Genomic DNA, 15,704 nt, shown 5'->3' with positions numbered 1-15,704 from the left:
TCCATCTTTAAAAATATATATAGCATGGCTGTTTAATCTCCAAAAACTAGTGCGAGTACCACGTGACAGGCGTGCTGAGCCATCTTCAAATCATTTTGAAAAGAAAAAAACTAACATGGGCGGTGTGTGTAAACAACATACTCCATATTGAAAGGAGAATAATTCAATTCCATTAACAACCTCCCTCTTTGGTAGTAAAAGGTATATTTGCTACTCCCTCCGTTCACGTATTTTGACACTAGTGTACTGAATCGAGATACCAAACCCGTCGACAAGGTACGAGACCATCTTCCATCCCGAGCCATACACACACTTTTTTCCCCTTTCTTTTTCAATTCGAGGATTTATTATCAAGGACAAGCCATACACACACACCTACCCACCTTCTAGAGTCTTCCAGGTGGCCCGACGCGGAGCCCTTGTAGAACCCGCCCGGTGGGCCACGGGCATCCCGGGCCCGCGCGTCATGGAGCCCGTGTACAACTCCCGCACCGAGCCCGGGTCGCGGAGGGGAAATCCCAAACCCCTCTCGCAAGAAAGAGTCTTTATAGCTAAACTAATCCCCTCTGGCCCTGCCTCTTCCTCCTCATCACTTCGCCTGCTGCCCAGCGACCCGGAGAGAGACGCCGAAACCTAGCGACGCCGCCGACGACCCCCGGATCCGCCCGCCATGGCGACCCCCAACCCGCCGCCGCCCCAGCAGGACGAGCCCTCCTCCTCCGCCGATCCGTAAGTTCCCGCCCCGATCCGCCTCCCCAGGACCTCCGATCTGGCCTTCTTTTGTTGATTTGTTTGCGGATTTGGTCGCAGCAAGGCGAAGAAGGACTACTCGACGGCGATCCTCGAGAGGAAGAAGTCCCCCAACCGCCTCGTGGTCGACGAGGCCACCAATGACGACAACTCCGTCGTCGCCCTCCACCCCGACACCATGGAGAGGCTCCAGCTCTTCCGCGGCGACACCGTCCTCCTCAAGGTACGCTCTGTTCCTGCGCGATTCATCTCTTTATTAGGTTGATGAAATCTGAGTGCTGAGTTGGTTAATTTCGGTCCCGATCTAGGGATTTTGGTTTCGTCGCGAGTGATCTGGTGAGCTCATGGTACCGGCTAGTAGCTTAGAGTGCAAATCTGTAGGAAAAACCTAAGCTTTTGTCGGTCTAATCTGTCCTGTAAGCTCTGGTTGGTGGCAATTTAGTCTCGGGCCGCGGATATTTAGGATCTGGTTGCTAGGTTGTTGTGTTGTAAAGGTGATTAATTCTGAGCTTGGTCTTTAGATTCAACAGGGTTCTGGGTCACAAACATATTTGTTTTGGGGATTTAAGGGTCGGGGCACCACAGTGCATAGCTGCTCTCCTGGTTAACATAGTAACCAATCTAATGAAAATTTACTTTGTTCCGCAACACTGCTTATTGATGTTTGGAAAACTGCATATCAGTATGCCTTATGGAACAGCTTTGGCTGACTGATGCAATTCGATATGTTAACCTAGGCCAATGGTAGTTAATAACTGTGGGCACTTGGGAGTGAAAACCTTATCTTTCTCATGTACCCTATTTCCTTAACAATACCAAAGCACAATGTAATTGACCTTTCTCCTGTTTGTAAAATATAGTACTCGATTTGTGTTGCTACTGCCGATACTTTAGAGTTATGATTTTTTTTTTGTATTGATGTGTTCTGTATTGACACATTCATTAGATTATGTATTTTGTGTATGGACATGTTTACTGAATTATGTATCCTTTATCTGTGGCACTATATTCTTATTTTTCTTGAAGTATGCAACCTTAAATTCATGTCTGCTGAAATCTTGTGTATATGTTGCAGGGTAAAAAGAGGAAGGACACCATCTGCATTGTTCTTGCTGATGACACATGTGAGGAGCCGAAGGTCAGAATGAACAAAACTGTCAGGAAGAACTTGAGAGTGAGACTTGGTGATGTGGTGTCTGTTCATCAATGCCCCGATGTGAAATACGGGAAGCGGGTGCACATACTTCCTATTGATGACACAGTTGAAGGGATTACAGGAAACTTGTTTGACGCCTTCTTGAAACGTGAGACCTCTATCACTGTTATTTTCTATTGTAAAGCTGTTTGACAGAAATTTCTGCTCTTTTTGTAATGACCCAAGTCAGTTAAACTCCTGTTTTTTTTTTGCCTAGCATTGCCATGCCCTCTTGACTTATTTAAGTGAAACTATTTACAACTTTGTTTATGAGTGGAGTGATAATTTTGGTGGACACTCACATACCTTCCTCAGTGTTTTAGACTACAGTATAACTGCTGATTTCCCAAGTCTATCCACTGAACTATTATCATGATTCATTAATTCCTTGTGCCACATTTAAGTTAGATTGCTGCTAAACCTTTTTAAGAATCCTTGGTATGCCTTTGTTTTGTTGGGATGATCTACTTTCTACAATCTGCTTTCTTTACTTAGTTGCATCCAAGAACCTCTTCACTAATATTGTCTTCGTCTTGTGCTTTTCAGCATACTTCCTTGAAGCCTACCGCCCTTTGAGAAAGGGAGACCTTTTCCTTGTTAGGGGTGGAATGAGAAGCGTGGAGTTCAAAGTTATAGAGACTGACCCGGCAGAGTATTGCATTGTTGCACCAGACACTGAGATCTTCTGTGATGGTGAGCCTGTTAAGAGGGAGGATGAGGAGAGGCTTGACGATGTTGGCTACGATGATGTTGGTGGAGTCAGGAAGCAAATGGCCCAGATCAGAGAACTGGTTGAACTCCCACTGCGTCACCCTCAACTTTTCAAGTCTATTGGTGTGAAGCCTCCAAAGGGCATATTGCTGTTTGGACCACCTGGCTCTGGCAAGACCCTTATTGCGAGGGCTGTTGCCAATGAGACGGGCGCATTCTTCTTCCTGATCAATGGCCCAGAAATTATGTCCAAGTTAGCAGGAGAAAGTGAGAGCAATCTCAGGAAGGCATTTGAAGAAGCAGAGAAGAATGCACCATCAATCATCTTCATTGATGAGATTGATTCAATAGCCCCAAAGAGAGAGAAGACCAATGGAGAAGTTGAAAGGCGTATTGTGTCTCAGCTGTTGACCCTTATGGATGGGCTTAAGTCCCGTGCGCATGTTATTGTTATGGGTGCTACAAACCGCCCAAACAGTATTGATCCCGCTCTCAGAAGATTTGGTAGGTTTGATCGTGAGATTGACATTGGAGTCCCTGATGAAGTTGGCCGCCTTGAAGTTCTCAGGATTCACACCAAAAACATGAAGTTAGCTGAAGATGTGAGTGATCTTGGTTCTTCATCTTTTAACTTTTCTCGTTTGATCGAACCTGTTCGTCATTGTGCTTTCTAATGTATTGCAGGTTGAACTGGAACACATTTCTCGAGACACCCATGGGTATGTTGGTGCTGATCTTGCTGCTCTTTGTACTGAGGCTGCTCTTCAGTGCATTCGTGAGAAGATGGATATTATAGATCTTGAGGATGAGACCATAGATGCTGAGATACTGAATTCTATGGCTGTGACAAACGACCATTTCAAGACTGCACTAACGACAAGCAACCCATCTGCTCTCCGTGAAACTGTGAGTACTTGGCACTATGTCCTCTGTCGATTTTAAATGTATATAATTGTTTGAACATGTTTTGAAGGTCTTACCTATTTATCTTTTCTTAATCAGGTTGTTGAAGTTCCCAATGTCTCTTGGGAAGATATTGGTGGTCTGGAGAATGTCAAGCGGGAGTTGCAGGAGGTATATTACTGCTTTTTAGTTTATCAATATTCTTAAATTTTCTGTGTTCTAGCTGTAACTTGTGTATAACATATATATGAAATTGTTGCAGACTGTCCAATACCCTGTGGAGCATCCAGAGAAATTCGAGAAGTTTGGCATGTCTCCATCCAAAGGTGTTCTGTTCTATGGCCCTCCTGGCTGTGGTAAAACCTTGTTGGCCAAGGCAATTGCAAATGAGTGCCAGGCTAACTTCATCAGTATCAAGGGACCTGAGCTGCTTACCATGTGGTTTGGTGAGAGCGAGGCTAATGTGCGTGAGATCTTTGACAAGGCTAGAGGGTCAGCACCATGTGTCCTCTTCTTTGATGAGCTTGACTCTATTGCCACCCAGGTCAGCCTCTCTCCCCCTCCCTGTTACTATGTTCCACTGTTGTATTTCTTAATGGCTGATAACTCTTAACCATGATATTACAGAGAGGAAGCAGTGTTGGGGATGCTGGAGGTGCAGCTGATAGAGTGCTAAACCAGCTATTGACTGAGATGGATGGCATGAACGCCAAGAAAACTGTCTTCATCATTGGTGCTACCAACAGGCCAGACATCATAGACCCTGCCTTGCTGAGGCCAGGGCGTCTTGATCAGCTTATCTACATCCCTCTTCCTGATGTCGAGTCGAGGCACCAGATCTTCAAGGCTTGCCTCAGGAAGTCTCCTTTGGCCAAGGATATTGATCTGAGTGCTCTGGCCAAGTACACCCAAGGGTTCAGCGGTGCTGATATCACAGAAATTTGCCAGCGTGCTTGCAAATACGCCATCAGGGAGAACATCGAGAAGGTATACCAGCAATTTTTTGTGAATTGACCTGCAGTATTTAGTTTCCTGCCATACAATGGCTCTGTTTTTATACTCGTTGTCTAATGAAACTCATCCTTCCAGGACATCGAGAGGGAGAGGCGGAGGAAGGACAACCCTGAAGCTATGGAGGAGGATGAGGTGGATGAGGTCGCTGAGATCAGGGCTGCTCACTTTGAGGAGTCGATGAAGTATGCACGCAGGAGTGTGAGCGATGCAGACATCCGCAAGTACCAGGCCTTTGCCCAGACTCTGCAACAGTCCCGTGGATTCGGCAGCGAGTTCCGGTTCCCTGATCAGCCGGCCGCGGGCGCCGCCTCTGCTGCTGCCGCGGACCCTTTTGCATCCGCTGCCGCAGCAGCTGAAGATGACGACTTATATAGCTAAATTCTCGTTGTTGTGCCATCGACTTACCCGTGATTTCCTTCGTATACTGTTATGTTTTGCTCTGGTATGCAAGACACGGTCAAACTATGTACTTAAAAAATTATTATTGGGATGCACTGATATTCGTTACCTGCCAGTTATTTTCATCTGTATCTTTTCATCTCTCGTGCTTTGCATCTCATGTTTTGCTCTTCTGACTTCTCAAACTTGGCTCACGTTGGCCTGTATTCAGCTCACCGGCTCTGGACTAGAGCAGTTTGGTGGCTCACACCCTCTAGAAAATCTGTTGCAAATGGATTTATGGCCTGGAAAATTTTGGTTGATATTCGATTGGATATGCGCAATATGAGCGGTATAGTAGGGCATTTAGGTTACGGCGCCGCTACGCGTCGCCGGCTGGCGGATGTGCTCGGAGAGCCGTTGGATTAGGCACCTGACAGCTGTTGGATGCAACCGCTTTAACTGACCAGGTCGTTATTTCCTGCAACAGCTTCAGTAACAGAATCCCACCAGGCGCAACTCCGCCCAATTGCTGCCGCCGGCGTGCGGGGGCCTTCAGTGCAAAAATCTTGCAACAACATGGCGCACCACATCGCGCGGCAGATGCTGGGATCCGACGCAGATCGAGCTTGCTGGGGGCCACCTCTTCGAGAACAGCCGTCGTTCTCAGCACCGACCGCGGCCGCGGGGCTTCCTCCGTGAGCGGGAGTATCATTCTGAAACAACTTCTATCAGATCAAATCAGGGCAGTTGGGTGAGTTTCCTGACTCTGAAAAAAACATGAACACTTGCGAGTCTCTGAAACTCATGGAAACCTATGTATCAGAAACATAGCTAGAATTTTCTATTTGTTTCATGTGTGTGGTAGCTAGAAATTCAATTTTGTTTCATGTGTGTGAGTGGAACCAAGGCAAATACCCACACACCTGTGTGCTTGCTATATCTCTGCAAAACATGATCCCCTCTGTTACTTGTTATTTATCAACCTATGATACGATTTTGAATGTGTGTGCTTATGTGAGAAAAGGCTATTGATTGAAAATTTGTGTGCAAATGAAGCTGAAAAACCGTTGATAAATGTATATGTGTACCTGAATTTCCGAAACAACAATAGAACTGTTGATAGCAACTAGAGGAAAAATTACTTTCAACCAAGACCTCTTTATTTACATGAAAAAACATGTGCCTTATTTCAGGGAGCTGGTGGTGAAGGGGAAGAGAGCTATGTCCAAGGGAACTTTTCTGTCGATAATCATGAAGATTCAGAGGGATTGTTGCATGCTGATGATGTGATGCAAGATGATTCAGATGATGAAGATGTTTCATCACAGCCACTATCGCCCTATGTTGGCATGGCGTTTGACACATTTGAGGATGCCCAGAAATTCTACAAGGACTATGCCTTCAAGTTGGGATTCGGCACACATATATCTTCTACAAAGTACAACAAAAGCGAGGACAGAAGCAAGAGGATGCAATAATGATCAAGAGGGTCTTTGGATGTGTGCACGCTAGAAAGCCTGATAAACCGGAAACAAGTAGCACCTCAGAGAGCATTGCAACAGAAACAAGCAACTCCAGCAGGCGGCCTGGTGCTGAAATGGATGTGACAAGAACACGTCAGAAAAACAGGATTCTCCGTCATGATTGTAAGGCACACATGATTGTTGGGCTTAGAGAGGGGAGATTGACAGTCACTTGCTTTGTTGCGGAGCATACACATCCACTAATGCAACAACCAGAGCGTGTTAGATACTACCGCTCGCACCGCAAAAATACCTGCTGAGGATTATGAACTCTTGTTGACATTGCATGATATTAACCTGTCAAATTCAGATTGCATGAGTTTCCTTGGTAGGATACATGGAGGTGACCCCAGGATACTGCCATATGTGAAGAGGGATGTTGTGAATGAACGTGCCAAGCTTCAGGAAGCGATAACACAACAAGACATGGATATGACAGTGAAGTACTTTGAGAGGAGGAAGGCCGAGAATCCAGAGTTTTTCTTTGCGAAGCAAAAAGATCCTGCCACGAACTTTGTGACTGCATTGTTTTGGGTTGATGGGAGGGCAAGGGCGTTGTACCCGAAATATAAAGATTGCGTGTTCTTTGACATAACTTTCTGCACCAACAGATACAACATGCCCTTTGGTCCTATAGTTGGTATCAACAACCACCTCCAAACCATTTCACTCGGATGTGCCTTGTTGCCGGATGAGAATATTGAAACGTTCAAGTGGGTCTTTGAGCAATGGATGGTTGCAATGGACAATGACCATCCAAAGAACATAATGACTGACCAGGACCAAGCAATGGCAACAACTATAGAGTAGGCGCTCCCAAATACTTGCCATAGGTGTTGCAAGTTTCATGTGTTTAGCAACGCGCGTTCTAAGTTGGGGAGGCTGCTGAGCAGAGATGAGGCGTTTGCATATGTGTTTTACACTTGTATCAACAACTCTGAAACGGTTGAAGAATTTGAGGAAACATGGCAGCACATGTTGCAGTGTTTCGAAGTTGCTGAAAACAAACACTTGAAGAACATGTGGCGAACAAGACATATGTGGGCTCCAGCGTACTTCAAGAACAATTTCTTCCCGTTCGAAAGCACAACAGGCAGGTCCGAGGGGCTCAACTCATATTTCAAGACAATGATTCGTCCAGCTGATTTTGTATGGAGGTTTGTGCAACAGTACAAACTGTGCCAAGAAACTGTGCTTGATCGTGAGGACAATGCTGGCTTCACTGGTGAAACGACTGCTCCTCCACTATACTCTCGGTAGGCCAGCTTCACTATACCAAAGCAAAAAATCCAAAAAAAATGTTTTGTCATGATTTGTTTTGTGAACTTTGCTTCCTTTTGTGATGTTGCAGATACAACATTGAGCGCCAAGCTGCTGATTAGTACACACGCAACGTCTTTGGCAAGTTCCAGAAACAAGTGACCGCGTCTACCGGCTACATTATCAACCAAGACACTGAGTACCAAGGGCGAGGCCTCATGTTCAATCTAACATCAAGCTTATATGAGAACCCAAAGCTCTTTTCTGTGCGTGTTATGATGGATGAAGGGGTGTTTCAATGTAGTTGCAACTACTTTGAGATGAATGACCTGGTTTGCGCCCACATAATAAGGGTGATGGTGCACCTCAATGTGCAAGTTATTCCACAACAATGCTTGTTGGAAAGGTGGTCTGAAGCAGCAACAACAAGCTTGGCCAGAACTGGGTGATTGCTGGAATTTGGGCACCCCTCGACAAACACGCTCAAATACAACTCCTTGTGCCGAAGGTTGACATGGCTCGCCTCTGATGCATGTTGCAATGATGATGCATACAAGATATTAGATGAAGCAATAAGAGTTCTTGAGCCTACCATAGCAGCGGCGAAAAGAGGAGGACTGCCAGAACAACAAGCAACGCAGTGCAGTGAAACCCGAACGCAACCTGCTGCTGCAACGGGAGCGTTGAATGATGACCTACCACAGCCTCAAAGCACATAGATGCTACAAAACCCAGCTCATGTACCTAAGAAAGGTCGGCCAACTGAAAGAGAGAAGAGGAAGAAGACTCTGGTGGAGCAGCGAGATGATAAGCAGAAGAAGAAGTCGAAACAAGAAGAGAAGAAGCCAATGGCAGCAGTGAAGCCAAAATCTGAAAAAAGGAGTATTCGCTGCAAGTTCTGCAAAGAAGAAGGTCACAACATGCAGACGTGTGGACCCCTAAAAGCTGCGACAGAGGCAACGACAGCACCACCTACATGTCAATTCTGCTCCGAGGTGGGACATGCTGTGCCAACTTGTGCATACTCGAGAGCCATGATGACAAATGATCCAAGAAATGCCCAAGCAACGCAACTCAACCTCTAGGAAGAAAAAAAAATGAGATAAAAACTTGGGAAAGTTCTTGGACCTGTTGAAGGATGTTTTGCATTTTCTTTTCAGCCTCACTTCATGTGCTTGAGCAAAAACATTCAAAAATACTCTTTTTTGCAACCTTGATGATGTATTCAGGTTCCATTTCAATTTGAGACATACAAAGATAGCTCACATTTTTGTTACAAGATATGTTATGTGTGTCCTGGATTTGAGACATACAAGATATCTCACATTTTGTGCCATAGTTTTGAGGTCTTTGCCATATTTCCAGTAATGCTTTGTTTCATGACTCATGTTGTACATTCTGTCCTCCATTTGCATATACATGAATGTACCATTTGTTTCATGTTGCGACATCATGTTTCCGGTGCTTGCAAAAAAGCTATTGTATACATGGATGCTGGTACATGGCATGGGTTGTTATGGGTAGGACGCCTTATTTCAGAAAACCAGTAAGCAAAAAGAAACCTACAACATTGATAGTTCATATCTCTGCATGGATAGTTCAGAAAACCTAGTCATTTTCATTCATCTCTGCATCCGTCTCTAGTTCACATTGACAGCACAACATGGGTGATGCTCCAGTATTTCAAAAGAAAAAAGAGGAAAAAAGGGACATGCCCCAGCATGATACATGCTCCAGCTTGGGTTCCACAAAAGACAAGTAGATGGTTAACAACATCTTGTTGTTTCCAGTTACACAAAAGGATGTAGCGCATACATGGGCCCACAAAAAAAAACAGCCTAAAACTATCTAGGAAAGACTTTGCTCCGATTGACATCTTCTACGAGCTACTCAACAGTTTCTGGAACTCTTCGGCTGAGTTGAGTGTGTTTTGAGGGTGCTTAAAAAGCTTCGCTGCGACAAATGATCGGAATTTGAGCAACGACCTCGTGTCCTGGGCATACAACAAGGGATTTTCGTAAGTTATTTAGGAGAAAAATATAAAAAACATGATTACCATTAGAAAACTAGCAAAATGGAAACAACAAGTGTTCCGAAAACAACAAGTTATTTAGCTAGTAGTGTTGCATAGCAAAATGGGCATACCGTGCTGAATGGCCTCATCCCCCTGTCAATTAGATTCTCCATGTATAGAATAGCAAAGAACCCACAATCAAACCTGCCAAAAATAAAAAATATAGTCACAAATACATATAAATTTGCTCACTTGACAACAAAACATAGAAACTTGTGGATGGACACATGAAAGAAAAGGAAAATGGTCAGAGAACAATACGTTGTTGACTGCTGCGGGTACCCATTCGGGCTGAGACAATCAAACTTGTCAAAGTCAAGGTTCCATGGGTTTCGTTCTCCGACCAAATTCTTGAAGTTGGCTATCTACAAAATTTGATATTGCAAAAAGATGGATTACACAATTGTATCTTCTATGATTGGTACCGCAACATCAATTTTTATATAGAGAAAAAATGAAAAAAGAGAAAGGAAAGAGGTGTAGCGTCCATACTAGATTGCAACATGGCTGCTCAAGGATGCTGACATAGTCAGGGTCATCACCCCTCGAGTCAAAAACGTTGAATTGTTTGTGCATCAAGTTTGCAACCACAACTGCCCAGTGTCCATCCTTGACAATGGTGAAGAACAGCTGCGAAATTAAGAAACAAAAATTAACTTCAGAAAAACAGAGCATGTTGCGCTAGGATAGCTTTGATGCAAGAATGAAAGTTTTTTACTTGATCAGATTTCATGATGTTGTTTCTTTCACAGGCCCTCTCGAGATCTTTGCTGCAAGAACATGTCTGAAATGAACTTGGGTCCACAGTAAGCTTAGACTGATGCAAGAACAAGGTATTGGTTAGAAAGAAATGGAAGTTGCGAGCAGAAACTCTATTGTGAAAAAATAAAAAATGGGTAGTTGACTCACGGCTGTATGCGGTGAGAACGCAAACTTCCTAGGTTTGCTTTTGCTATACATGTGCTCGATGTTAAAGCTTTCAACATAAAGCGACATGACCTCATTATTCAAATGTGCTTGCTTTTTTAGCCCATTGCTGAAATGCTTGAAAGAAACATCAAACCCACCTATCCTTATGAATGGAGATCTGCATGTTGCAAAAAAACAGTGGCTCGGTTAGTGGCAAACAAGATGGATGGAACGAACAATTTCTTAGCAGAAAAAAGTGCTAGAACACACTGACAAGGGCTCACCTTCGGGAGGGTCCTTTGTGTGGTAATTTGTGCAACAGTACTACTTGTATATGGCATCGTTAGAAGCATTAACTTTGACCTTCTTCATCCTCTTCAGCTTGGGTGCATTTTCTGGCGATTTTGCAGCTCTCTTGAGAGTGTGGGCTTCTTCACATCACGTTTGCCCCCGCTGCTCACTTCAATCAACACCTCCTCTCTTGTCTCAGCTACTCCTGCTTCTGCCCCACAAATGAAAAGAAAAAGAAAACAGAAACAAGATGAGAAAAAATAATGGTTTGGAGCATGGAAGTGCTAAGTTTCTGTAAACAAACAAAACATGGGTTGGAGCACAAGTAGTTGGGGGAGATGAGTGAAATAACCTACATGGCCTGTGGAAATTGGAGGACGTGTTGCGATGGGAGTCACATCGAAAAATGGCCTAGCTGAGCTAGCCGGAGATTAACCAAACAAGGGGCTCCTCGCACGGATCGACAAGGAGTCCAAATCTGAAACAGATGTTTTTGCAGGAGATGTACGAACTTGAGGAAATTCCTGAAATAGTAGATCATGATCACTCCCCAGTTCGAACAATCCAAAAGAAGGTCCGTCTTCAAGCGTGCCTGTCTTCCTTGTCAGATTCACATGTGCGAAGCTTGGGCTGCGAGGGGACTTAAGTTCAGTGCCGTTTACCTTGTTGCCTGAATCTTCTCCCCTGCCATTGCTCTGATCATTGCCGTTGCTTTGTTCATTTTCAGTGTTATCATTGCTCGTCCTGGGTGGGGCATCTTTGTTTTGACCTACTTCTGCTGCTGCATCACTATTCATTGCACCGCCTGGTTGCTTGGGCTGTTGCAGAGGCGGTACAGTGGCAGTGGCATCATCCATGCATGCAGTCCCGTGTGTGCCAAGATGAATGTTGGGATGCTCCGGATGCTTGGGCTATTGCGGAAAAGGTTTAGTTGCAGTCCCATCAGACATGCCTGCAACAAAAGTCCCCCCTGGTACACAGAAAGTGATGCCTTCACCTTCGGCTCTCTGTCCATGAATGCCGCACTCAGCTTTGTGTGCCTCAGACAACATTAGGCCCATCCGCTTGCAGTACATGCCCCAAATGAGCTGAACGCAACATTAAGTTCTCTGGCATGGAGCTCTTTGTGCTTGTTATATATGACTTGCATGTGTGGGGGCAACTGCGATGCACGGAAACAATGGCATTAGATTGGTAGGGACAGTAGTTTATAACATGCCAGTGAAACGAAGATGCAAAAATATGAAAAAGCAAAAAGGAGAAAATGAGTTGCAAGAAAAAAACCCACCTCTAACTCCTCGATTGTTGGAAATGCATGGAGCCACTCCTCCAAAGAGCCGCACACGTCGTCACCACTCTCCGTGTTAGCTGGAGGCGGCTCATGCACATGCTCTGCGCTGCCATTGGTACCCCCTGTACCGGTGTGAGGTGGGCTTTGAGAACCTGCATCTGCTCCCACATGTACATTTGCTTGCATGTGGGAGCTCTCCGACACATCTAAAGTGTGTGTTGCGCCCCCAAAAACACCTTGGTCACTGATTTCCGGCAACTCCTCTGTGACATGTTCAATGGCGGTTCCTTGGTGATGCTGATCTATATATGACATGAACTCAACTACTGTGTACGGTGTACTGGTCCTGAACTGCATTACTGAAGGAAATATGCCCTACAGGCAATAATAAAGTTGTTATATATATTTCCTTATATCATGATAATTGTTTATTATTCATGCTAGAATTGTATTAACTGGAAACTTAGTACATGTGTGAATACATAGACAAACAGAGTGTCCCTAGTATGCCTCTACTTGACTAGCTCATTAATCAAAGATGGTTAAGTTTCCTAGCCATGGACATGTGTTGTCATTTGATGAACGGGATCACATCATTAGAGAATGATGTGATGGACAAGACCCATCCGTTAGCTTAGCACTATGATCGTTTAGTTTATTGCTATTGCTTTCTTCACGACTTATACAGTTCCTATGACTATGAGATTATGCAACTCCCGAATACCGGAGGAACACCTTGTGTGCTATCAAACGTCACAACGTAACTGGGTGATTATAACGATGCTCTACAGGTGTCTCCAATGGTGTTTGTTGAGTTGGCATAGATCGAGATTAGGATTTGTCACTCCGTGTATCGGAGAGGTATCTCTGGGCCCTCTCGGTAATGCACATCACTATAAACCTTGCAAGCAATGTGACTAATGAGTTAGTTACGGGATTATGCATTATGGAACGAGTAAAGAGACTTGCCGGTAACGAGATTGAGCTAGGTATGAAGATACCGACGATCGAATCTCGGGCAAGTAACATACCGATGACAAAGGGAACAACGTATGTTGTTATGCGGTTTGACCGATAAAGATCTTCGTAGAATATGTAGGAGCCAATATGAGCATCCAGGTTCCGCTATTGGTTATTGACCGGAGATGTGTCTCGGTCATGTCTACATAGTTCTCGAACCCGTAGGGTCCGCACGCTTAACGTTCGTTGACGATTTGTATTATGAGTTATGTGATTTGATGACCGAAGTTTGTTCGGAGTCCTGGATGAGATCATGGACATGACGAGGAGTCTCGAAATGGTCGATACATAAAGATTCATATATTGGAAGGTTACATTTGGACACCGGAATGGTTCGGGTCGTTTCGGATAAGTTTCGGAGTACCGGGGGTTACGGGAACCCCCGGGGAAGTTCATGGGCCTTAGTGGAAAGGAGAGGAGGGCCACAAGGGAGGCCACGCCCCCCCATAGCCAGTCTGAATTGGACTAGGGAGGGAGGCGGCGCCCCCTCTTTCCTTCTCCCCTCTTCCTCCTTCCCTCCTTCTCCCTCTCTTGGATGGAAGGGGACTCCAACTAGGATTGGGAATCCTAGTTGGACTCCCCATGGCGCGCGCCCCCCTTGGCCGGCCTCCTCCTCCTCCCCTCCTTTATATACGTGGGAGGGGGGCACCCCAAAGGACACACAAGTTTCTCTTAGCCATGTGTGGTGCCCCCCTCCACAGTTACACACCTCGATCATATCGTCGTAGTGCTTAGGCGAAGCCCTATGCCGGTAACTTCATCATCACCGTCGCCACGCCGTTGTGCTGATGGAACTCTCCCTCGACCTCAACTGGATCAAGAGCTCGAGGGACGTCATCGAGCTGAACGTGTGCTGAACGCGGAGGTGTCGTACGTTCGGTGCTTGGACCGGTTGGATAGCGAAGACATTTGACTACATCAACCGCGTTACTAAACGCTTCCACTTTCGGTCTACGACGGTACGTGGACACACTCTCCCCGCTCGTTTCTATACTTCTCCTAGATAGATCCTGCGTGATCATAGGAAAATTTTGAAATACTACGTTCCCCAACAGTGGCATCCGAGCCAGGTCTATGCGTAGATGTTATATGCACGAGTAGAACACAAAGAGTTGTGGGCGATAATAGTCATACTGCTTACCAGCAACGCCTTACTTTGATTCGGCGGTATTGTTGGATGGAGCGGCCCAGACCGACATTACATGACCGCGTTCATGAGAGTGGTTCTACCGACGTGATTTGCACACAGGTGGCTAGTGGATGTCTGTTTCTCCAACTTTAGTTGAATCAAGTTTGACTACGCCCGGTCCTTGTTGAAGGTTAAAACAACACACTTGAAGAAAAATCATTGTGGTTTTGATGCGTAGGTAAGAACGGTTCTTGCTAGAAGCCCGTAGAAGCCACGTAAAACTTGCAACAATAAAGTAGATGACGTCTAACTTGTTTTTGCAGGGCTTGCTGTGATGTGATATGGTCAAGACGTGATGATATATAAATTGTTGTATGAGATGATCATGTTTTGTAAAAGTTATCGGTAACGGGCAGGAGCCTTATGGTTGTCGCTTTATTGTATGAAATGCAATCGCCTTGTAATTGCTTTACTTTATCACTAAGCGGTAGCGATAGTCGTAGAAGCAATAGTTGGCGAGACGACAACGATGCTACGATGGAGATCAAGGTGTCAAGCTGGTGACGATGGTGATCATAATGGTGCTTTATGAGATGGAGATCAAAGGCACAAGATGATGATGGCCATATCATATCACTTATTTTTATTGCATTTGATGTTTATACTTTATGCATCTTATTTTGCTTAGTACGGCGGTAGCATTATAAGATGATCTCTCACTAAATTTCAAGGTACAAGTGTTCTCCCTGAGTATGCACCGTTGCTACAGTTCGTCGTGCCGAGACACCACGTGATGATCGGGTGTGATAAGCTCTACGTTCACATACAACAGGTGCAAGCCAGTTTTGCACACGCAGAATACTCGGGTTAAACTTGACGAGCCTAGCATATGCAGATATGGCCTCGGAACACTGAGACCGAAAGGTCGAGCGTGAATCATATAGTAGATATGATCAACATAGTGATGTTCACCATTGAAAACTACTCCATCTCACGTGTTGATCGGACATGGTTTAGTTGATATGGATCATGTGATCATTTAGATGACTAGAGGGATGTCTATATAAGTGGGAGTTCTTAAGTAATATGATTAATTGAACTTTAATTTATCATGAACTTAGTACCTGATAGTATTTTGCATGTCTATGTTGTTGTAGATCAATGGCCCGTGCTACTGTTCCTTTGAATTTTAATGCGTTCCTAGAGAAAGCTAAGTTGAAAGATGATGGTAGCAACTACACAGACTGGGTCCG

General features: G+C 44.9%; 1 protein-coding gene across 1 annotated transcript; it reads left to right on the top strand.

The window, feature by feature from the left end:
* The first annotated feature begins 499 nt into the window (after positions 1-499).
* Positions 500-5,080, top strand: LOC123098435 (cell division control protein 48 homolog E). The gene is made up of 9 exons (XM_044520420.1): positions 500-729; positions 811-973; positions 1,826-2,054; positions 2,492-3,258; positions 3,341-3,562; positions 3,659-3,730; positions 3,822-4,103; positions 4,187-4,546; positions 4,649-5,080. The coding sequence occupies exons 1-9, from the start codon at positions 671-673 to the stop codon at positions 4,949-4,951; spliced, it is 2,457 nt and encodes an 818-aa protein (XP_044376355.1). The 5' UTR covers positions 500-670; the 3' UTR covers positions 4,952-5,080.
* Positions 5,081-15,704: the final 10,624 nt, after the last annotated feature.

The sequence above is a fragment of the Triticum aestivum genome, chromosome 4D (genome assembly GCF_018294505.1).
Source record: "Triticum aestivum cultivar Chinese Spring chromosome 4D, IWGSC CS RefSeq v2.1, whole genome shotgun sequence".
Lineage (NCBI taxonomy): Eukaryota > Viridiplantae > Streptophyta > Magnoliopsida > Poales > Poaceae > Triticum > Triticum aestivum.
The sequence above is the reverse complement of the archived record's forward strand: the minus strand, read 5'-3'. Positions and strand labels throughout refer to the sequence as shown.

Excerpts from the sequence above, each read along its gene's own strand:
- LOC123098435 (XM_044520420.1), top strand. The coding sequence starts at position 671 with ATGGCGACCCCCAACCCGCCGCCGCCCCAGCAGGACGAGCCCTCCTCC. Across the intron at positions 3,259-3,340 it reads ACATGAAGTTAGCTGAAGAT|GTTGAACTGGAACACATTTC; the intron begins GTGAGTGATCTT and ends AATGTATTGCAG. Across the intron at positions 4,547-4,648 it reads TCAGGGAGAACATCGAGAAG|GACATCGAGAGGGAGAGGCG; the intron begins GTATACCAGCAA and ends TCATCCTTCCAG.